The 22,577-nt window shown below is 41.0% G+C and overlaps 2 protein-coding genes across 4 annotated transcripts; one reads left to right on the top strand and one right to left on the bottom strand.

Moving 5' to 3' along the window:
- Positions 1-1,929: 1,929 nt before the first annotated feature.
- ddx49 (DEAD (Asp-Glu-Ala-Asp) box polypeptide 49) lies at positions 1,930-9,332 on the top strand. Its single transcript, XM_072389225.1, has 13 exons — positions 1,930-2,147; positions 2,631-2,754; positions 3,084-3,169; positions 3,581-3,702; positions 4,568-4,755; positions 5,246-5,386; positions 5,547-5,622; positions 5,863-5,939; positions 6,052-6,149; positions 7,037-7,111; positions 7,372-7,460; positions 7,646-7,717; positions 8,797-9,332. The coding sequence occupies exons 1-13, from the start codon at positions 2,033-2,035 to the stop codon at positions 8,968-8,970; spliced, it is 1,437 nt and encodes a 478-aa protein (XP_072245326.1). The 5' UTR covers positions 1,930-2,032; the 3' UTR covers positions 8,971-9,332.
- On the bottom strand, positions 9,065-22,144 carry upf1 (UPF1 RNA helicase and ATPase). 3 transcript variants are annotated; one of them, XM_072389224.1, is made up of 24 exons: positions 21,752-22,144; positions 21,233-21,375; positions 20,530-20,619; positions 19,988-20,155; positions 19,285-19,465; positions 18,912-19,073; positions 18,665-18,749; positions 18,301-18,399; positions 18,046-18,154; positions 17,705-17,864; positions 17,294-17,412; positions 16,991-17,155; positions 16,516-16,630; positions 15,555-15,698; positions 15,109-15,322; positions 14,875-14,992; positions 14,418-14,574; positions 14,074-14,216; positions 13,664-13,838; positions 13,184-13,265; positions 12,923-13,087; positions 12,518-12,738; positions 12,139-12,261; positions 9,065-11,894 (listed from the first exon to the last, which is right to left on the bottom strand). In XM_072389224.1, exons 1-23 carry the CDS (start codon positions 21,920-21,922, stop codon positions 12,142-12,144), a joined length of 3,306 nt encoding a protein of 1,101 aa, XP_072245325.1. In that variant the 5' UTR covers positions 21,923-22,144; the 3' UTR covers positions 9,065-11,894; positions 12,139-12,141. The 3 variants fall into 3 exon arrangements, with proteins under 3 accessions (XP_072245325.1, XP_072245324.1, XP_072245323.1); XM_072389223.1 differs by having other exon boundaries at positions 9,065-11,782; positions 18,662-18,749; XM_072389222.1 differs by having other exon boundaries at positions 18,662-18,749.
- Positions 22,145-22,577: the final 433 nt, after the last annotated feature.

Consider the following 22,577-nt stretch of genomic DNA (forward strand, 5'->3'; position numbering starts at 1 on the left):
TGCCACGAATAATTTCAGTTCATGAATCCTCTACACTCCCCACAATCTTTAGACCCACAAAGGCATGATTTGTTTAGCTGATAAGTTTTGGTAAAGAGAACATTGTGACTTATCAAGGACTCAAAACTCAGGGCTCAGGAATTTGAAGTTGATGAGGAGAACTCTAAAAAAAAAAAAAGAAAGATCCATCTCTGAGTGGGACCAATAAGGATTATGTGGGAGCTTTGCATTACTCAGATTCTGTGATGCTTAACTCACAGCTGTCCAAAGCTGTACACGTCACTAAACCACACTGAGACCAGAGGGTGCCAAAGAATCCCCTCACAGACGATCCTGGCATCCAAATTATCTGTACACATAAAAATATGCTCATATTGCCATGTTAATGACAGTACAGGAAACATGGGATACACATTTCAGAGAAAGTGTGGTGTGGTCATCAGTAAAGTAGAAACCCACAGCTCCTATAATCAGGCTGAGGGGTCAACTTTAGAATAGATCTGTGGAAAATATCAGACACTAGATCCACAAGAGCAAGTGCATTTTCGTACTGTCGATTCTTCTCTAGGTTCACTGGTTCAAAATCTGCTCAAGCACTTAAAAAAACCTCTCGAGATAAATAATGAAAATCGGAATTTGTGTGTGATACAGCCCTCATTTCTTTAGAAGTTATGAATATGCCGGAAAAACAATATGGAGAGAAAATGTTTTAACTTACACATGGATGCAGCTATGAAATAAACGTATGATTTTTCCAGATTCTGATCCTCACATTGTGTTTTGTTTGCTGTTTGTGTGGCTAGAGGCAAGACTAATTGAAAACCCATGAAAACAAAGACTTTTAAAATTGCTTTTTACTGCAATAAAAAAGTCTTTATATAAGAAGGCAGGCTGTGTACCAGAGAGGATCAGTATTGATATTTCTCCTTCTCTCTTAACTTAGGAAGCAGTGCTTTAAACCTTGGTCACTTATTCCTGCATCAACTACAAGATTTATGTCCTTTTTCTCATGTGCAATATTTTCTGTCTCCTTGTCTGCCTCTCCTTATCAGGCTCTTCATGATAATTCTCCAAGAAAATGTAAACGTAAGAGTACAGAGTGTGCCATGTTAAAACTGCTCAAAGTAAAATCTAATTAACACACTGACTGTTTTCAGTCATAAATATATGGGATTTTGCAGGTAAAAAAAAACAATTAATCATACGTTTTTAAGGGCTGTCCTTATTTCCATCACAATTTAAAAAAAACATATTTTTGTGAAATATACCAGTAATTCTCTGGTAAAGGTGAGAACTGGCTAACTTCTAATCTCGAATAACACCAAAAGTTAAAGAAGTTTTTTTTACCCAAAAGTGTTTAATGCTGATCTAATTTTCAGTATTTTCTGTGATTCCAACACTGAGAAGCAGAGCAATACTTTTAGACTGTTACTGATCAACAATTTTGTGAGATTTAACAGTAGTGGATAGTACACAAACAATCGACCCATTACAACATCAAAATATTCCATTATAAGATGTGTCCTTCAAATTAATGATAGAACATTTTAATTTGGAGTAATGGTCAGTACCAGTAGCGTAACGTTTCATTCGTCTAATGCCGGCACTTTAATATCTGATTAATATATTTATTTATTCTATATTATTCTCAAATACGAGTTCTTTGTGCTTGCTTATAAGTTCATATATTAAATTTCTGGCAACTAAACTGTGACATCTGTCTTTTTTATGTGAAAAGTAGAACCCGTATTGGACTGATCTTGCGTGTATTACGTTTTCCTATAAATCTGCAAATAGAGCACTAATGCCCCCTGCTGCTTTGTTAAAAAGGCAATAACGATACCTCAATTTGGCCAGCAGAGGGCGACATTTAGACTGTCTGCACGTATTACGTGTAATGTGATGACGTCATCATAAAGCGACCTTGGATCACCACGAGGAAATGTCCCTCTACGTTCAAATAAGAGCATTTTAGTGATTATCACGTTCACAGTAAGTCTCTTTAAGCTTCGGAAGAGGGGTTCAGTTGGAAATGGGTGACTTCTCGTCGCTTGGCCTGTCAGACTGGCTGGTTAAACAATGTAAACAGCTGGGGATCAACAAACCCACTCCTGTCCAGGAAAAATGCTTGCCAGCCATCCTCGAAGGTGAGACAGACTTTGTGACTGCTTTTGACTTGAAAACATATCACCTGGCTGTATGCCTTTAACATAATGAGTGTATTTGAAGCAGCAGTCACGATAAGTTATGCAGTTCATATTTACTGTTAGTATAATTTTACTGGCTGCGATTATAATCAGAGGTAAACAAAAGAATGAACAACAGGGACGTGGCATACGTCACTGATTTCGGCAGATGGCTTACAGCTAATGGGAAATCCAGTTAATGTTTCTGGTTAAATTGTGATTCAGGAGTCTGAAACCAGGCGTTTGTTTTCGCAGTGTTCGCCATTTTTTCTTTTTAGAGGTTTACAACGAGTAAAATACTAGTACAACAAGCACCAAGTATCAAAGTCAAGTTTAAGATAAGAAAATATACAGTAGGTGTTAAGATCTAACTTTGTGTGCATGTATGACTGTAAACCAGAATTTCGTTAAGGTTAAGGAGGTGTCTTTTTTCCCCCCACGCAGGTCGGGACTGTATGGGCTGTGCCAAAACCGGAAGTGGGAAGACAGCAGCGTTTGTGTTGCCGGTGCTGCAGAAACTGTCAGAGGACCCATATGGCATCTTCTGCCTGGTGCTTACTCCCACCAGGTTAGCTGACGCAGACACACATTTTCTTCAAACTGTTTGTATGAAATCACTCGACACAATCAACCAATTCTTTTGTAGATATTCATGGAAATTAAAGTCGAGTTTCCAAATCCATGAATTATGGTGATGACACGACTCATGATTATACTTTAGAGTATGTTGTTATTTCAGCTTAGGCAAAATTCCACATTCGAATTACAGATTAATCCGTTTTTACGAATGCTTTTAACGAAGGAGATGCTTAAAATGTGATAACTGGGTTTAAAGCACCTAAGTTTCTTTCCCATATTTCCAACGCTCTCAAATGTTGTAAATCTAATGTCATGCAGGGAGCTGGCCTATCAGATCGCAGAGCAGTTCAGAGTTCTGGGGAAGCCTCTGGGTCTGAAAGACTGCATTATCGTCGGTGGAATGGGTAATTATGCACCTCATCCACACAGTTGGTTGCGCTGGTGGAACGACTGCACGGTGAAAGATTTTCTCTTGAATCCTGCATCTCGTTCTTTTTAAAACCTAGATCTAGTAGTGAGGCTGCACTTACTATACACATCCTGTTTGCAGAAAAAGTAAAATAGTTTTCTTCTGTTGGTTGTTTGACATTAGTATTGAACATGTTTGGCAAAGTATATGGAGTCAGAAATTTTTCTGTTACAGAAATCACTTAAAAAGTCAGAGACTGTATCATTTGTCTTTGGGTGAACATGATCATACATAGCTGGTTCTTTTGGTTATCCTAAACTATTAGTAAACATTGTTCCCAGGTACCATAAACCACCTACTTGTGTTGATTCTGTATGCTGTCTCTCCTCTGTGGTGTTGTTGGCAGACATGGTGAGCCAGGCCATGGAGCTTTCCAGACAACCTCATGTGGTGGTTGCAACGCCGGGTCGACTTGCTGATCACATCCGCAGCTCCGACACTTTCAGCATGAGCAAAATCCAGTTCCTGGTGAGTTCTGGAAACATCATGAAATTAATAATCTGTTTGGTTACGTTCAGACTTAAATTGAGTGAATAAGTTTGTTATTTATTGCTGACAGGGAAGCAACTGTCTGCAGACTAAACTCTGACACAATGAAGCTCCTTTTAGGCACAAGATATAAAACATTAGTGGTTTCCTTGGTCTGTGAAACCAGCAGTCTGCCATTCAGATTCCAAGGAAGATCAATTTGACGTTGGACTTTCTATATGTAACATTCAGAATTGGATTCTTATGTTGACAGAAAATATGTTTTCACCACTTTTGGTGGATGTTCATTCAGGGATTTTAAGTAGTAAAATAAAATGTAGATAAGACACGCCATTCATTAACGCTACTCTGAGGTGGCGACACCACTGTGCTGAGAACGCTTCACCCATGTCCATGTGTAAGAGAATAAGAGGACACCGTTGAAGTTTTCACTACTGCTGAAACTTTTGAAACTCTGAAACTTTTTCAGCAGCTGGGTCAGTACAAACATGGCTAAAAACAACACTGACTCTGTAAGGACCCCTTAAACGTTAACATAGCTGTCCCCTGAGCAGCCTGATCCAATAACGGGATCCTGACTAAAATATTCAATACTTAAATTGAATTATATTTAACAAATTAACATACTATTAACCTACATTTTGTAGATTCTTTTATTTAATAGCGGAACACACTTGGAAATGTAAAACATTCATAAAAAATCTCAAAGAAATTGTAATTTTTTTGCTTTTTTCAGATAAAGTAAAAGAAAAATATTTCTATTCTAAATCAGTATTAGAATTATTAGTGATATTTTTTTCTATGACTGCCGGTTTGTGAAATCCTCTTTTTGTGTGTGTGTCAGATATTGGATGAGGCAGATCGGCTGCTGGAGCAGGGCTGCACCGACTTCACCAAAGACCTGGAGGTGATTCTGGGGATCCTACCAGCCAAACGCCAGACGCTGCTGTTCAGTGCCACACTGACTGACACCTTGCAGGAGCTGAAGACCATTGCCATGAACAAACCTTTCTTCTGGGAAAGCACATCAGAGTAAGTAACCTGCAGCATGCCGCTGTCCAAATCATTAGTAGAGGTGGTGAGGGCAGTCCTTACTGTATTTACTTAGATTCTTTGCCTTCGATCCTCTCTGTTACCTTTTAAAAAGGAACACCAGCCGTAGGAGCAGTTGAAGTGCATTTCTTCACTAACAAATGTAGTGCAAATAACGAATGCATAAAACATATGTGTATATAAATGGGCATGAATGAGTGACAGCAGATGTAAAAGTTGAGCAGAAAAGCTTTCTTTCACCAAAGCAGAGATCAGGAGCTGTGTATGTTCAGTTACTGTCAGGAGCCTCAGTTTTATTCTTCTCCTGCTTAACATAACTGCTGCACAGACACACACGAGCAGATTTCCACTCTCACTTCACAAGCTGAAATTTGTTGGTCTACATCCTTGCAGTGGTGGGACTAACATTTAATCTTCTCACAGCCTGATGTGAATCTATTTTTCTGTTTTTTCACGCCATTGTTCTCAGGACACGTACGGTGGAGGAGCTGGACCAGAGGTACATCCTTACCCCAGAGAAGGTGAAGGATGCTTACCTGGTCCACCTGATCCAGACGTTCACTGACCAGCATCACGACTGGTCCATCATCATCTTTACCAACACGTGCAAGTGAGAAAGCCAAAGAGCGATCCAAATGCCACACATGTTTAGAGTGTTCTAGCAATTAAAACCAAAGTCTGCAGTGTTTGTTTACAGTGTATATTTAGTTTATGTAAGTCATTTACTTTTGCAAGTGCATTTATTGTTCTGTAAATGTTTCATTTTTAAGGAATTGCCAGATTCTCACCATGATGCTGCGGGAATTTAACTTTCCAACAATTTCTCTGCACTCCATGATGAAACAGGTGAGATTTGTCCAAACAGCAATGCAGCTGACAAACTTAATCGGGCAGCTTGAAACGCAGTCTGCTTGAAGCTGAGAAACCGCATCCAAGTGTGATCAGTTATTTTTAATCTACTGAAAATGTAGGAGTTGTTCTGTATTTGTCTCATTAAAAAAAACCAAAGACAGACGAGCTGAGCTTAAAGGAGATAAAAAATAGTGTGAGCCCTCGGACTAAACCACCACTCTTCTTACTCTCCAGAAACAGCGATTTGCCAACCTTGCGAAGTTCAAGGCCAGCGTCTATAGGATCCTGATTGCAACAGATGTAGCTGCCAGGTCGGTGATCCTGAGGAGCTGCCATGTTTCTCACCAGAACTGCATAAATCTTTTATTTATTTTTTTAAAAAGCAGTCTTGTTCTGACGTTTTCTGTTTGTTCTGACCGTTAGGGGTTTGGATATCCCAACAGTCCAGGTCGTCATTAACCACAACACGCCAGGCCTTCCCAAGATCTACATCCACAGAGTTGGGCGAACAGCCAGAGCAGGTGCTGTTAACCTTCAGCTATAGAGTCAATATCAGAAACCTTAAAACTGATCCTATAGTTTTTTTTTTTTTAAATACATATAAAAAACGGTGTGCTGACTAGGGCTGAGGGATTTTATAAATACTGCGGTATATATATCAATATTTTGTTTCCTGATAAAGTATCGATTTTTTTTTTTTTTTTTTTTCAGCCACGAGTATCAATTTTTTATTTTAGCAAACTTTATTGAAAAGTCAGATGTTATAATTGTTAATGTTCTGTGAAAACACAGAACATTAACACAGTACAAAAGAATGCCAAAATGTTATATAAAGTGCATAGCTCAGTGGTTTTGATGGCTTTTCTGTTTATAGAATGTAGGATTGTTGTAATGTATTGCTTGAGCTTCTTCTCAAAAATGAAAAAAGATGGTTTGTGTTAGAGAATTTGGATTTGTGTATATGGTGTTTAGCAAGTAAAACAAGCAGGTTGATGATGTAATATTCACAACATAAACATGAGTCTGCGTACGCTGAAGACATGGTTGTTTGTTTGTTTCTGTTTGTCTGGCGGTGGTGTCCTTCCGGTTCAAAGGACGGACCACCAGTCCAATCAGCCACGATTCATGTCAAATCACACTGTCCCTTTAAAATCTTTCAGAAAATGATGTGTATTAAATCATATCGAATCGTTGGCTGAATGCTGTGTATCATATCGTGAGATTAGTGTATCGCTCCAGTCCTAGTGCTGACTGTCTTCTATAGTCTTTAAGTTGCTTGTATTTGATCCTTTGTCTGTGTGAAGACTGTACTGCTTGAGTAACTTAATGACTGGAAACAAATTCCTTGTGGGCAATTAAGCTGAATCTGATACAGCTCATGAATGACTGTATTTTACTTCTTCCGCAGGGAGGAATGGAGTGTCCATAACTCTGGTGACACAGTACGACATCCACCTGGTTCATTCTATTGAAGAACAGACAAGTAAGTCACATCAGGGGCTTCTTTAGTTCTAGTGGCCTCGATACTCTACATTTCGCCTTTATTACAATGTTTAAAAAGGACAACAGTGTATGAGGTCAGATGCATGGACAGCTACACCATCTCCTCGTGGCACGGCTGCTAACACCCTCAGCTTGTCTTTGAACTAAAGTGCTCTTAAGCTCCAGCAGTGTCCTCCTCAGGTCAGATTTGTTTGTTTTAACACCTTTAATTTCACTAACTGTCCTGTTGTGTTTCTGCAGAAATCAAGCTGAAGGAATATCCTGCGGCGGAGAAAGAAGTCTTGAAGATTCTGACGCAGGTCAATGTGACCCGGCGGGAGTGTGAAATAGTACGGAAGTTTCTCCTTTACATTTATTTATTATCTCCACTTGTGATATGACATCAGGTGAAAATGTCCTAAAGTAAAACCACTTCTTCCTTGTTTTACAGTGACTGAAGGTGTAAAAATGAGAACCATGACTAAGGGTCATGTTAGTAAATTGATTTGTGCTTTGACTGCAAACTCTGTTTCAGAGGCTCGAGTCAACAGATTTTGATGAGAAAAAGGAGATCAACAAGAGGAAACAGCTGATCCTGGAGGGGAAGGCAAGTGCACTTCTTTTTAAACGGTGGAGACATTTATCTGCCCCATGCTCTGAATCAAAGCCATGGCTTTTAGGCAAAGTTTTGTTTCATGTGTGCACACAAGTCAGGCTGAGTGAAGCATCATTTTACAGCTTCCATTCTGTGGCCTACTATCATACATATTCAAGTTTCTAATGCAAATTTGTATTTCAGCCTCATTGTTGTGAAAATGAGGACTGTATTCAGTTCCAATTATTTAATTCCAATTAATTGTCTGAAAAAGAGCCTCTGCACAGCAAGGAAGCACATTGCTGTTGACTTGATCCAAGTGTTTGCGTGGATTTCGACGTTCAAATGAGCGTTGGTCTCGTTCTCACACTCACAAGGTCATCAGCAGGTCTTCAGCAGCCTCAGGGCAGAGCCTCAGTCAGCTCAATTGTTGGTCTAAAAGTATGGCAATGCTGCCTTTAATGCATCACAGAAATGGGAAGTTTGATCTTAAAATGTCATTTTAAACCTCTGCACATTTGATGCTCTAAAACACAGTTGCCTCCTCATTTGCTTCATTGCTTTAAGTTTTAACGACACAGGCTTGCAAACAATTGCATACTTCACGCAAGGTCGTGGAACAGCGAATAGCGTTAGTGGTGTGAGTCTCATCTCCTTATGTCGAGGCTACCTTGTCCCCTTTATGATAATGGGTGTGTGATTGTACAGAACAAAGTGTTGCACGCTGTATATAGAGTGCAGAAGTCTTCATAGTCAGATGCACGTACAAGCGTTCGTAAGTGAATGATAAATGCATTGAAAAGCATTTTGCTTTTTTGCTTAAGACTTTGAAACTCTGCCATCAAATGTAGCATTACACTTGATTTGTGACCTGAGAAAAGGTAATTTTTTATAAAAGCAAACTTAGATTGAAACTGATCATGACTGTATTGATCTATTATATCAAACTTTGTGGCCTGTGTGGGGATAAAAAAAAAAATATATAAGGCTTCTAAACTGAAATGTTACCTGTCCTGCATTTGGCAAGAGATTTAGCTAATGAAGACTTCCAACTGACCTATCACTGATTTGTGACCCTGCTGCTCTTTCAGGATCCAGAACTGGAGGCCAAGAGGAAGGCCGAGCTGGAGAAAATAAGGAGCCAGAAGAAGAAGTTTAAACAGAAAATCCAGGAGAACATTCAGAGGCAGAAACAAGGTCAACTGAAAAAGAAACTGATGAAGAAACAGACTAAAAAGAAAAAAGCAGAGTCTGCGTCATCATGAGAACTGTACCATCATGTACATAAAAGTTTTATTTCTGTATAATAGCTGATGTGTGTCGCACGAGCAAATAAATTTCTTACCATTTAAAAATGGCTCAAATTGACAACCTTTATTGATTCAGTTTAACAAGGGAACCACCATCTTGTGATGAAACGTCACTGCAAATAAGACTCGTCACTTCAAATGTGTATTTACATCACATTGATGTGTCTAATCCATCAGTTTCATCTCTGCCTAATGAGAGAATCAACAGTTTGGATGCAAACGTTTAACAACGAAACAGCTGAATCACTTCTTCAATGATCACTGAACAATGAAATTGATTGTGGCTCAGAAGATGGGGAGGAAAAAAAAAAAACCAACCCAAAAACAAAGCAATACAATATCAGGGCAGCAGTTGTCTTTTTAAAGCTATTAACATGTCAGTGAAGCGGGTTGATATGTTAAAACACAGCACAAATAAGATTCGCACAATGTCAACAAAACAAACAAGTCGGCATCTACCTGAAACATGATTGTCACATGTCTGTAGAAATGGAAAGCAGGTGAGAAACAACTGTGGTCTACATTCTTACTGTGTTCAGAAAAGGTCTCCTACAAGACTTACAAAACTACAATCCCTCGGAGAGTTTGAGGAAGGTACAAAAGTCTTAATGAAGAGAGGGAACCGCTTACGCCTCGTTCCTGTGATCAGCAAGTTGCTACAAAAGACAGAATTTAGTAAAACTACACAAAATGGCCAAATAACACCCAACTGAACATCATTAACAATGCACACAGCAGTAGATCATTTGACGAAAGCAAAGTATAGATCAACTCGGGGTTCTGGTGCACAGAGTTCTCCAGGAAGGTTTAGCATCATATAGATATATATCGAAAAAGAGGAACTACTAAAAATACATAAAGCGGGCAAAACAGCTTCGCACAAATCAAACGTCCACTGAAGGTAAAATAAATTCTACCAGCCTGTTTTTGCTCCACAGAGAAGGAAGGTGGCTTATTGTCATCAGCCCGTCCTCAACACAATCCAGCTGGTAAATTCACTAAACTCATTACCTGGCCCGATTCTTTTTTACCATATATATATAAAAAAAAAAAAAGTCCTTTTTTTGGTAGGCTTGTTGAGCCCTCTGCTGCCTGGAAGGTTTTTATATGCTGGTAGTCTGGTTTTAACTACATTCATGCTTGTGCTGCAGCTGTTCTTGTGAAGGTTGACCGGTTATAGGCACTGATTCTGGTTTCTCATTCATTCGAGTTTCATTTCATCTCCTCGCCACTGTCCGATCAGTGCTGATGGCGTTTCCACTGCATTATAATTCACACATGAAACAAAGGTCTTTCAAGATTGTACATTTTACAGGGTTCATTTTTCAACCCAGTTATCTTTCACTTCATCTCTTCTACATTTCAGCAATATGGCCATTTGCCTGGCTGCCTTGGCTGATGTGATTATTCCCTGTGTCGTAAGACTGGTTTTAACAAAGACGACTCCCGTCTGGAGTTGGACTGGAAAGTCCAAAAGCCTCACTTTTTGCTTTGAATTTTTGACTGTGGCAATGAGTTGAACTTGTTTCCTTCCCTTTCTCAGCCACCTTCCTTTTCTTGTTTTTGGTGGATTGATTGCCACGACTGCCTGTGAGCCTCATCTACTATCATCTCCCCCCCTTGTTTAACGTCTTTCACCTCAAGCAGGGATTCGTTTGATGGGCGTGGTAAGTTCACTATCCCATGAGGAATCCTTCATTACGAAGCATCTAAGCATTTGCCAATCTGAGAGTACAGAATGTTGTTTAAAAAAAAGAAAAGAAAATAACAGAAATAAACAAAACATCTGGTCATGAAGTACAGCGATACGTCAACAACCCCTGCTTTCAAAAGATTACCATACGAAAAAAAGCCTTTGCTGAAACATCACATGACACTGAGCTGAATATTCAATGCTGGTCATGTTTGATAGTTTCACTGACTTTATAAGCAATTTTGTGCTCTGTGATAAGAAAGGTACTTCAGAGAAGAAAAACTGTCCCATGACGATCACGACATCGGTGGGACTCGCGTCTCATGCCTTTAAAAAAAAAAAAAAAAAAACAGTCCGACATCCACGCGCCATTCCACGGCTGACGTGCGGTCGAAACCACCCCATTAAAGACCTTGTGAATGAGCCAGTGCTCAAGGCAAATGAAAGGTATTTCAATATCAGACTCAAGCACAGAAACCAGTGTTATTATTTCCTCGCCGAGAGAGTGCGTCGACTCCTGCTTCCTTCAGAGGCTGCCGAGGTGTTTGGGCCCAGTAGAAGATTTTCTTCCCATTATAAGCCTAATCTGAAAAAGTCTGGGACATTATACAGGCTGATAGACAACCAATATCCAGCATGGGGATTCTTTTTTTGTGCTGCATGTTTAAAAAGCTTTCTGCAACCATTTCTGTCCAAGTTTGAAGAATGAATTCTACAAATTCTATTGAAAAGCTTTGATCCTCCACTGTAACAGCTTCGCTGGTTTTCCCCAGAGGCTGTACGTGTAATGGTGTTGGCTGGATCATTTTGTTGGGGGTGAATCGCTTTTGGATTCTCATGAGAGAAAGTTTATCTCTCCACTGTTTCCCTCAGCAGCCCGACCAGACGCCGCCATCTTCTCGACTTCCCTCCATCACTACGCACGGGCATCGGTTCCTGCCTCTCGCTTGTTCACGCGGCCTCCCTTTCCATCTCCTTGCCCAGCTGTTAGTGCTTTCTTCTTCTTCTTCTACCATCATATTTCTCTCGTTGGTCATTGGTTTGGTTTCGCTATCCCGTCGCTTTCACATGGTGCTTCGGATGTAGCAGAGGAAAACAGGTATCCATTTTATGTTTTTATTATTTCCCAGATTAAAAAGCTGATGAACTAAGCTCAGCTCAAGCCTAGCTCCCTTCTTCAGGCAACCTGGAAGACACAAAACGGGGTTTAAAACCCTCTGATGTTTCCGTGTTGTTTGAAAAAGAATTGGTATAAGTTCTTCCAAAATATCAGCGCTTTTATTGGGAAAAGTTAACAGCTGTCTGAGTGACTTTCCTTTCCATTCAATGGGATTAAGTGAACTACAGGATTTATTATCCAACATGCAATACCTGGACACTGAAACAGAGTAAATCTCACAAATGTGCTACAATACATTTACTGTACTTACACTTTAGTACTGTGACAGTCCGGTCACCCCGCCATGCTGGTAGGCACGTTCACCCTGGTAAGTTGAGTCCTGGGACAAAGCCACATCGATCTGGGACTTGAACTCATCGCCCAGGTAACTGTCCTGGAGAACATAACGAAAGACACATCCTTAGACACTGGGAGATTCCTCCAGCTTTTATGAGTGTGCCGATTCTCTTCAATCTTCTAATGCAAAACCACTTGATAACATATCACAATTATAATTGCTGAATTTAAACTTATACATTGATTGCAAATAATACAGTCCCATGATTTAGCTCAACAGGCACACCATACAATGCTATGTCTACATAAAAACTCTTTGATGCATCTCCTCTGTTTATGAGATACTGTGTTACCTGGGATAACTCTGGCTGGGAGAGGCCAGGCTGGCTCATCTGAGAGGGCTGGCTCATGGAGATGTAACCCTGTGTCAGTGGCCCCTGAGAAAATGACTGGGAGGCACCGTCCTGGCTGACCTGGCTGTTCGGTCCGTTACCCTGACTGGTACCCTGGTTTGCAGAGCCGCGCATCCTCTGCCGCCCACTGCGCCCAGGCTTACCCTTCATAGCACCACGGCCTTCATGTGCAAACAGCAAAAGAGAATGCAATCACAACTATATACCGTAAACCTGATTGATAACTAACTACCAACAGAAAATCAAATGATGTTTTTTAACTGACTTTAGTCATTAGATCATCTTCACCCACCTCATCCCTTTTACCAAAACAAACCAGTTATCCTGTGGTTTGAGTTACAGTACCTGCAGCAGGGCCGTTGGTCTGGCCCAAGTAGCTGGGTGGAGGCATTGGAGGCATCACCAGGTTGAAGGGTATAGGGATATTCATGGCAGCCATGTGACCAGGCCCTGCCCCGATCATCCCGATCTGGTCGTGTGTTTGAAAGTACATGTTGGAGGGACGTCCAGCTGAAAGGAAATTTTAAAACAAGACGCGGTAAATACATCCACTGAGAACAAAAAAAATTTAATAAAACAAAAACATTAGACGTAGTAAATAAATACCAGTACTGCTGCGGTCATAGGCAGAGCCAGGGATGAGAGCCTCACGGGCATCGTACATGGCAGTGCTCATAAAACGCCCCCCCTGAAAAACAACAGCAACCATTTAGAATGTCTTCATCCTTCAGAGATTAAGGGTGATCAAAACATTTCCTCAATTAATTATTTAGTCTTAAAAAAATCTGTTAATAAGAAAACCTTTCTATAATTTATATAATTAAAGCCAAAAGTTAAGTTCTCTTTAGATATTGAATAAAATATAAAACTGGTAAACTGATATTTGAGAGGATGGCGTCGGGGGAAACATAATTTTTATTCCCTCTAACAGAGACCATAAACAGATGTCTCAACTGTAAGGATCAAATGCTTCAGCGTTACGTGTATAATCTGATGCTGATTAATCAGTAACAATTCGATCAGGACGACGATGTCATCAGTGATCCATCAACCCGAGGTACTGTACGTGCACGTGGTCCTACTCACGGGGTTGATGGTGTTGACCAGTTTGCGGGGCTTGCTGAACTGCATGAGGCTCTCTCTCAGGTTGTTGAGGGGTCCCTCCACAAGGACCTTCTGCTCCTTGTAGTTATTCAGCAGGTTGTTCCACAGCGGCTGCTTGGAGAGGGCTTTGGGGTTCCCCACAATGATCACACCATATCTTTCCACACAAAACACACACAAATTCAGATCGGTGGTGGAAGAGTGTCGCAGTGTTGATTCAATCACACTGGAGAAACTGACGCTGAAAATCTGTCTCAATTTGGCTAAGTGCAGCTCTAAGAAGCATCTGATTTGCAAGGTTCTACAAGGAACTCTAAAGGGTTTATCATAAATAAACAAGCTGACAGTGGACGACTCTATGCTGATTCTTTGAACTATCCGGAGGTCTTTACTTGGCTCTGGTCAGCGCCACGTTGAGACGACGTGGGTCATTCAGGAAGCCGATGCCCTGGTGCTCGTTGGCACGGACGCAAGACAGGATGATAAAGTCCTTCTCTCTGCCCTGGAAAGCATCCACGCTGGCAATTTCCACTTGCTAAGACGTGACAACACAAGGAAAGATTGCATTGTCAGAGCAGAAAAAGTCATTTTCTTGGTTATCACAGAGCAAGATATGACATGTAAACCTGAGATCTGCCGAAGCCTGAAATTATTCAACTACCCAGAACGTTTGACTGTACTGTACTGCATAGAATGGGTAAATCTTATTCCCGAGTATGATCAGGTGTGTTTGTACCTGATAGAGTTTGGTGTGCAGGGAGCCGCTGAACTGCATGTACTGCACCAGGTAGGAGCGCTGACCCTCGTAAGGAGTGATGATGCCGATCTGATCAGGTTTGGCTCCTGCCTTCAGCAACCTGGTGGTGATTTTCTCCACGTTGGCTGCCTCCGTCCTTAAAACATAAGCATCAGTTAAAGCCTGCACTGCTTAACAATGCGATAAGCAGCTGCAAATAAATTTACACTGGTTTGTTAGGGATGTCATAAGGAAAAAAGCTTTAAAGGCTTATAGGCTTAAAGGAATGCTTTTCTGCCTATGTTTTTACACGATGCATCTATTTGAGTGTGCAACAGTGACGGCTGTTGGAGAGCACCTCCAAGTTATCGCTTTCCCATTCAAAGTATTCATAGCTCATTATTTATACTGTTGTTTTAAATTACTCAAAGCAACTCAAGAAAATGTGTGATGTTACCTGTTAAGGTATGAGGTTCCAGAGCTGGCGATTTCCTCCTGGCCCTGCGTCACATAAAAGAACATGGGCTTATCTGGCTGAGGCCACTGGAAGTCGAAGCCCTTCTTGATGCGATCAGCTGGGGAAAAAAAATATCTCATTATGTTTTTGTCTGGATGGTTAAACTGCTGATGTACAGGCAACACGAAAAAGGCTTTTGTAGTCCTTTAGTAGTGACAGAAATATTTGACAAACCTGCAGTGACACCATTCTGTAGGGAGCCCTCGTAGAAGATGTTGGAAGGGAAGGCACTGAGAGCCGGGTGCATGCGGTACTGGACCTGCAGGCGGATTGGCCGGATTCCCAGAACCACCAATCGTTCAAACAGGGACTGAGAGAGACCTGCTTTAGCTGCTTTCTTACACATCACAACAGGACCCAGCTGGCAGTGGTCACCAACAAGAATGAGCTGGGAGAAAAAAAAAAGAATGTGATAATCGAGATAGTTTAATGAAAGATGCAAGAAGTTTATATTCTTCTTGATGCAATAATTACAAACTATTACACATGATAGCAGGAGTCATATCTCTCTCTTTGCAGTAAAAACATGAGCAGTTGACATATTAGATCGGTTTGCCTTTGACCAGCTGTAAGGACGAAGAATAGATGTCTCTTTAGGTTGTATGTGTGTATTCTGGTACCTGTTTGGCTCCCAACACCACGGGCACCATACACTCGGGCTCAGTGGCCTGGGTGCTCTCATCAATCAGGATGGAGCGGAACTGCATCTTGGCCAGACGGGGATCTCCAGCCCCAACACAGGTGCAGCAAATCACATCAGCGTTCTAGACAATAAAGAAGATCATTTTTCGTTTTAAGGGCTGTCACAAGCAGAGGAATAAAAAGGTCCCATCTAATAGATGTTTAAAGTGTAAAATAAAACGATACAATATTGATTTTTTCTTTTACTGTTTACTTGTGTTTTATCAACTCAGCCTGCTGACGTTGTAGAGCACTGCTGTCATTTACACACCGAGGTTATAATGTCATTTACACACATGAAAGCAGGACATTGTCTGCAGCTGCTTGATCACATATGTATTCAACAGTGGTAATATTCCATAGTTGCCCCTGAGAAGAGGAGGTTGAGGGAACAGGAGGAAGGATACGATGCAAAAAAAATAAAGCAGAGATCGGTTTTTCTTAAAGCACACAGATGGTGGACAAGGCCAACGACTTTGTTTTAGATGTCGTCAATGTCAATAAGCATTACAATTACACACGCAAACAAGAGAGAGCAAACATTTGCCACAAGCTCTCCTGTTACCCGAACATTCAATTCACAACAGTCTTAAGACATTACCTCGTCTTGGAGCTGGAGAGCTGATACGGTAAAGTCTACACAATGTCCAGTTCAAATCATTTGAACATTCATGTTTTAACATACAACTCATCCGGGTTATATCTAATATCCAGATTTTGTGTAAAAACTACATGAAGCACTTTGCTTCACATTAAAGCTGCTTAGTTGCCCCAGTGACCGTTTGATGGGACACCTAAGTTATCATGATCTGCTATTTTTTTAATGGATGAGAAGCAAATAAATATTGATCAGCATATCACCAGTATAATATAAAGTGAAAATCCTCTTGACTTGCTCACCATAAGCAGCTCCCTCTCAGCAGTGCGCTTCAAAGCCCTGTAACGTTTCTCATCAGCAGACGACAGCTCTCCGGTCTCATCCTTCAGCTGCTGTAGTTTCTGAAGCTCGGGCATGCTGTGGAGACCAGATGCAACAGATTACCTCGACTAATTCCCACATAACTGTGACGTCTAAAACACATTAATTCAATCGGAGATTCAGTTCCATTTGGCATCCATGTTTCTTGCTTAATGAAAATCCCAAAAGTACATGTTTACATCTCACATCAAACCTGACATGCAGGGACTCTAAATAGTCACCTGTTCCCAGTAAAAGTATGGAAACTCATGGATTCTCAAAGTCCCACAGCAAGAATAGAAAAGAATCTAAAGGCTAAGTATGATTCCTATTTGCTAAATCCTAGCTGTAAAGCTGGTTAATGAACAAAGACAATGAATTGGCTGCTTTAGCACTAATTTTCTCTATTCCACTGACCTGTCCATGTTGCTGATCTGGTTATGGAGTGCCAGAAAAGACACTGGTGACTCGATGGCCTCCCGGCTCTTAGCACACAGCCTGACAACTTTCAGGCCGGTCTTGTCTATCTTCTCAGTCAACTGGTCCACAGCAATATTACTGGGAGCACACACCAGAACTGGTCTACAGCACACATGCACCATAGAGAGAATAAGAACAGGAATGGTGCCTCAAGAAACTGGTTATAAAGGCAGAATAACATCAGTTCTGACATTGTAAGGATACTAACTTAAAAAACTTCATAACACATATTTGCCTCACCCATTGCCCTGTCTGGACAAGTGATACACAATTGTAGCAGATGTGACAGTCTTCCCAGTTCCAGGAGGACCCTGGATGAGACTCAGAGGCCTCTGCAGCACCGTCTTCACAGCATACACCTAAGCACACACACACAAAATTATTCAGCCCGACTGGGAAAAACACTTCTTTTAAAGTTAAAAAAAGGTACAAAAGAGATCATTTTTGGCACCTTTAACAAATGGAATTACTTTTTATTTGATTTCATTTATTTATTTTTAAATCAGTGGAGGTCACAAGCAGATATACACAATAGAAAATAAGCTATTTGTTTCCCTGGTGGACCTGTTGCCTCCGTGAACCAACTTTGGATAAGCGGAAGATAATGGATAGATAACAGGAATCACAGGATACTCTGTATTCAAGTCTGACCTGTGAGTGATTGAGGTCCGGCAGGCCTTGGGCAGTGAAGCGCTTTGGCAGCTGGCACTTGATAGTGACATCCTCAACCTCGTGGCCCAGAAGTTTGTGGTAAATGTAGCCAGACACAGAGGTCTCATCAACAGCAAAGGTTTTCAGGGCACTCTGCATCCTGCAGCAATGTATACACAAAGGTGAGTCACTATATCATATCTGTACACTGAAGGAAACCGCTGCTTTTACCAAAGTAGATAAACCAAAAATCACTTCACATCTTCTTAGATAAAATAATGCTGTGAACAGTACAAACAAATGCTCTTTTTGGAATTTAGGACAATGAAATTTCAGCATACCTGTCAAAAGAAGTAGATTTCCAAACAAAGTCCACCTGGAAGTTGTGTGGAATCTCCACAGGTGCTCCAACACTGCTCCGCAACTCAATTGCAATTTCATCCCCATAGTCTTTAAACAGAAGCTGTTAAGGAAATCAGGCTTAGCTTCACATTATTTCTGGCAGGTAAGTGGTAGTGATGGGTGGCAATGGAGGTGGTCTGGGGTAAGCTACGTTAAAGAGTATATAATGCAACTGCCAACAGTCTTAAGGATACTGTCAGGGACTTTGATGACATGGCCAATGCCCTTCCACAGGGGTGCCAGGTCTCCCTTGTACCGCAGGCAGATCTCGTCACCTTGCATCAGCCGCATGTCTGGGATAGACGAAAACAACTCAAGTTATGGGTGTGTTTATGCTGAAAGTTACCTATGAAATAAATTGCTGAAACAAAAAAAAAAACAAAAAAAAAAAAAAACCAAAAAAAAAAAAAAGACACACGCAACAACAAAACCAAACACAAATTCCACCAACAGATGTGGGAATGGAGGAAGCTGCATGCAATACTGAGGACTGAAGGGAGATGGGGAGGGCTAGGTGTGCGACACAGAACCACTGGAAGGAAATCAGAGTATTACCACCTGAATCTGTCTTAGGCAGTGTGAAATAGGCAATCCGCTTTTTGTTCAGCCCAAGGTCCCACCTGACTGTTATATTGTCTTGGGTCTAGAAAAGGGAAATCAAAATATAACATAAACTACAACAGGTGATTTGGCACAGATAATATCATACAATCATGACATTAATGGAACTCTGTGGGTTCCAACAACAGCACAACTAGTCTCCAAGTATCCTTAACTCTCCACTGTACAATCGCTGCTCAGGTACCTGTGACTCTTTAAGCTTCTTGTCGTAGTCGGCCTCCAGTTTGACCAAGGGGCCAAAAATGTTTTGGTACTGGTAAGCATCCTCATAGCGCAGCAGCACATGCTGGGGCTCCTCGTCCACGCCAGGTTTCTCCAGGTCTTCCAAGGTAGCAGTAGGATTATCCTTTACGGACAAAAGACAAAGTCAGAACAACTATTCCAACTATGACATTTTATCAAATACTCTCACTCTAATCGCCTTTAAAACTAGATGAGGAGACATCCTTATAAGCCACTGTTAGTTACAACTATAAAGCTTTGACAGCCACTTAATGTTTTAAAGAGAGTTCTGAACATCTAATCCCTAAGAACACCTAAGAGGCCATCATGTATACCTTCCAGAGTTCTTCCAGCTTATTGATCTGCTGGGCAGTGATCTGACGTGCCCGAAGTTGCTCCTGCTCCGATGGGATCTTCACCAGCCAGGACAGAAAACAGCGGTCCTGGATCAGCGGTTGCCACTGCGAGCTGTCCCAGTTGATGTCCTTCAAGCTACTCTGGCTTGCACAGGGCTGCCTAGATGGATAGACCAGGTTCAGAAAGGTTGGTGTACGTTAGAGGTAGCTCCCCAGACAGCAGTACAGGACATGTCATAGCACTGAGAAGTTGTTTTTCCAACTCTAACACTTATCTGCTCAGAATGTATATATTTTTTTTTAATTACCACCAAGTTTTTAGAACACCTGTCAGTTAATCATACTAGGTGGGTTATCTAATGAGAAACTTTATCTTGAAACTATTTTTAGAAAAGCTATCATAAAGGTTTTTGCCAATGTTTTGCTCTCAGAAACTGGTTTAAATTGTGATCCATCACTGCTAAATATTTTTTTTTTAATCTAAACTTTCATCAGCTGGTCACAATTGAGAGATTGCAAGTCTGCGTACAGAGCCTGAGGACCCATGACAACCATCTGCCTATGTAGAGTCAGAAATGTTCAATGCCATCTTTAAGGAAAGAGTTGAAAGAATGTGAAGAATTGTAGGCCACTGTTAAACAATGGCTCACCAGTGTACAAAGACACGCCTCCTGCCACTTACCTGCACAGCAGCACCACCACAGAATCAGCTTTAGCTGGGATAAAGCCCAGGAGGAAGACGTTGCGGCAGCCACAATTGTAACACTCCAGCACTGTTTCACCCAGTGGCCCATCCTTATGCAGCGTCACCTCTTTGCACTTGGCTCTCACCATGTGGTTCACAATGTGGCTGCAAGTCAGAAAGTGGAGGAGAAACAACAGAAAACTCAAAGCCACTGAATGTTGTATTGATTATTGATTGTACACCATACAGAGACACAGGACAAAAACAGGATTATTGGATCAGTTCGCAATTGTGAACTAACTAGGGTTGAAATTAATTTCCTGATGGTTCTTGATAATGTCCACTGGTGGTAGACTTGAATAGTGTAAACACTACCACACAGATCCTTTAACATATACATTCAACAACATCTGAGAGCCCAAAGTTGACTGACAAACTGACAATATTTAATGTAAACTGTGCCAATGTTATTGTTACAGTTCAATGGTTGGCCTTTGTTGAAATTAATATATTTGAGGTTATAAGATGAGACTACAAACCTTCCAGATGTGTTGCCACGACCGTTACAGAACCACTTCTTGCTGGTATTACAATACACCACACACGCTGGGTCATGTATACCACAGTAGCTGTAAAGGCATTTCAGATACGACAGTACTTAGTAAGAATACTTGAGTTGATCACAGGCAGGACAACACACAATAGTATTTCATTAGCTAATGCTCCATTTTAACATACACAACCCTTTAACGTTTAAAAATGATAAGTTTCTCAATAACCAGCTTGAATTTTCCTTCAATGAACTTTAAGAGCGGTTTTGTCTGGGTATTTAAGCTTGATTTCAAACATTTCTCGAACTTATTTTCTGTATGCATAATGTAACATACAAAATAACAATTTAGACAAAACATGTCAGTTTTTAAACATATTGGGAGCCACTAAATTACTTGCTATTTCAATTTGTAAACTACTTATACGGCTGGTTTGTATGTTTAGTCTCTTTATTGACAAGTGAAAGCCTTAGTTGTGCACTGATCACAAAGCTTTGAAAGCTGCTGTGGTTATCAGTGAGGATAGTGATGTGTGTATAGTGTAAAATCAAGCATAATGACAAAATAAGTAGTTACTAAAATACTGTGTAAAAGTTAGAGCAGAAGTAAGAAATATAATGAAGTTATATAATCACTTCCTCTGGGCATGTTCATGTGGTATGTTAGCATGGTGTGGTTCCTGTAACAGTACCTGCAAGCGTGCACAGGTAGGTCTTTGGTGTAGTAAGTGTCTTCCTCATCCTCCTCAAAGTTGAGTTCGCCCAACAGCTGGCTGGTTTTGGCCACGGAGTCATCAACTCCACCGTTGTGAAGACCCTCATCTGGACCGTTTACCTGTAGCACAGGCCAATCTTTACCAAACAAACTCAATGCTAACGATTAGCAGTAAACGGCTGAGACACACAGAGCGTGTAAGCCACTTTTACTACAGCTTGGCTGACGGTCAGTGTTCATAAATACTGTCTTTGATCGTATAAGATTTATCCGTGAGTTTTGGTTTGCTTCAAACAGCTCAAAATAAACATGCCAAGACAACTGGCGTTACTTTGGGAGTTTAGTTGACAGTGTTGCTAAGGTGCTAATCTAGCTAACTAGAAGCTAACTAAGGCTCGAACCAATAATAGCGGGCTAGCAGAGAGCCTTGGTAAGCTAGCTAACTGCCGCTAACGTCAGTAAGTCGCGCCTTCCTGTGAAATGCAAAGCTTCGAACCTGACTGTCCAGTTGGCTCTGGGTCTGGCCTTGAGTTTGCGTCTGGCTGGGAAGCGTGAAGTCGGTGAAGTCGAACTCGGAGCCCTGGGTGTCTGCTCCGAGCAACTCCGTTTCCTCGGTGTCCAGGAAGGTGAGGGTCTGGGAGCTCGGCCCGTACGCCTCCACACTCATGTCGACCCTTAACTTTCGTTTTAATCAACGATTTCCGGGTTTGTGTAAAGACTACTAAAATCCACACGGTGTTTATTTGTCGATATATGTCTCAGGGAGCGTCACCGAGAGTCTGGATTTGAACCCAAATAAAAATGGAAACGATCAGAACCTCAAAAGCTTCTGCAGGTCCAACAGTCAGCGGTGGTGACGGACTTCCCTGCGCCGCGCAACGTGTGACGTAAACTGGAGGCTGGACAGCATAGATAGGTTATTCAGAAAGCTCTCTCACTCTGTCGTTTTTACGGATATAAAAACGGAAAAGAGTCTTTACAGGAAAAATACTGTCCATGGGGGACCCGGCTATAAATTTAAAATTATATTTACATATACGTGTATCTTCTATCAAATGTAAAAACTTACTGAGAATTACCTTTAACAGCTATATGCTTGAATACATCACCAAATATCACATAAAGTCAATTTTATTAAGTTTCTAATGGATTGCCAGTCAAGTCCAGCAAAATGGTCCCTAAAGTTTGTCTTTATATAGTTTCTTTCTTCTTTATTACTTATAAGTGAGCCCTTTAAGGCGCTTTGCATCAAAATCTACTGCTATGTCAAGTTCTGAAGCCCTTCTATACTTGAATTTTATATATTTTTTAATTAAATCAAA

This window comes from Leuresthes tenuis, unplaced genomic scaffold (assembly GCF_036924035.1).
Source record: "Leuresthes tenuis unplaced genomic scaffold, fLeuTen1.0.hap1 SCAF_7, whole genome shotgun sequence".
Taxonomy (NCBI): Eukaryota; Metazoa; Chordata; class Actinopteri; order Atheriniformes; family Atherinopsidae; genus Leuresthes; species Leuresthes tenuis.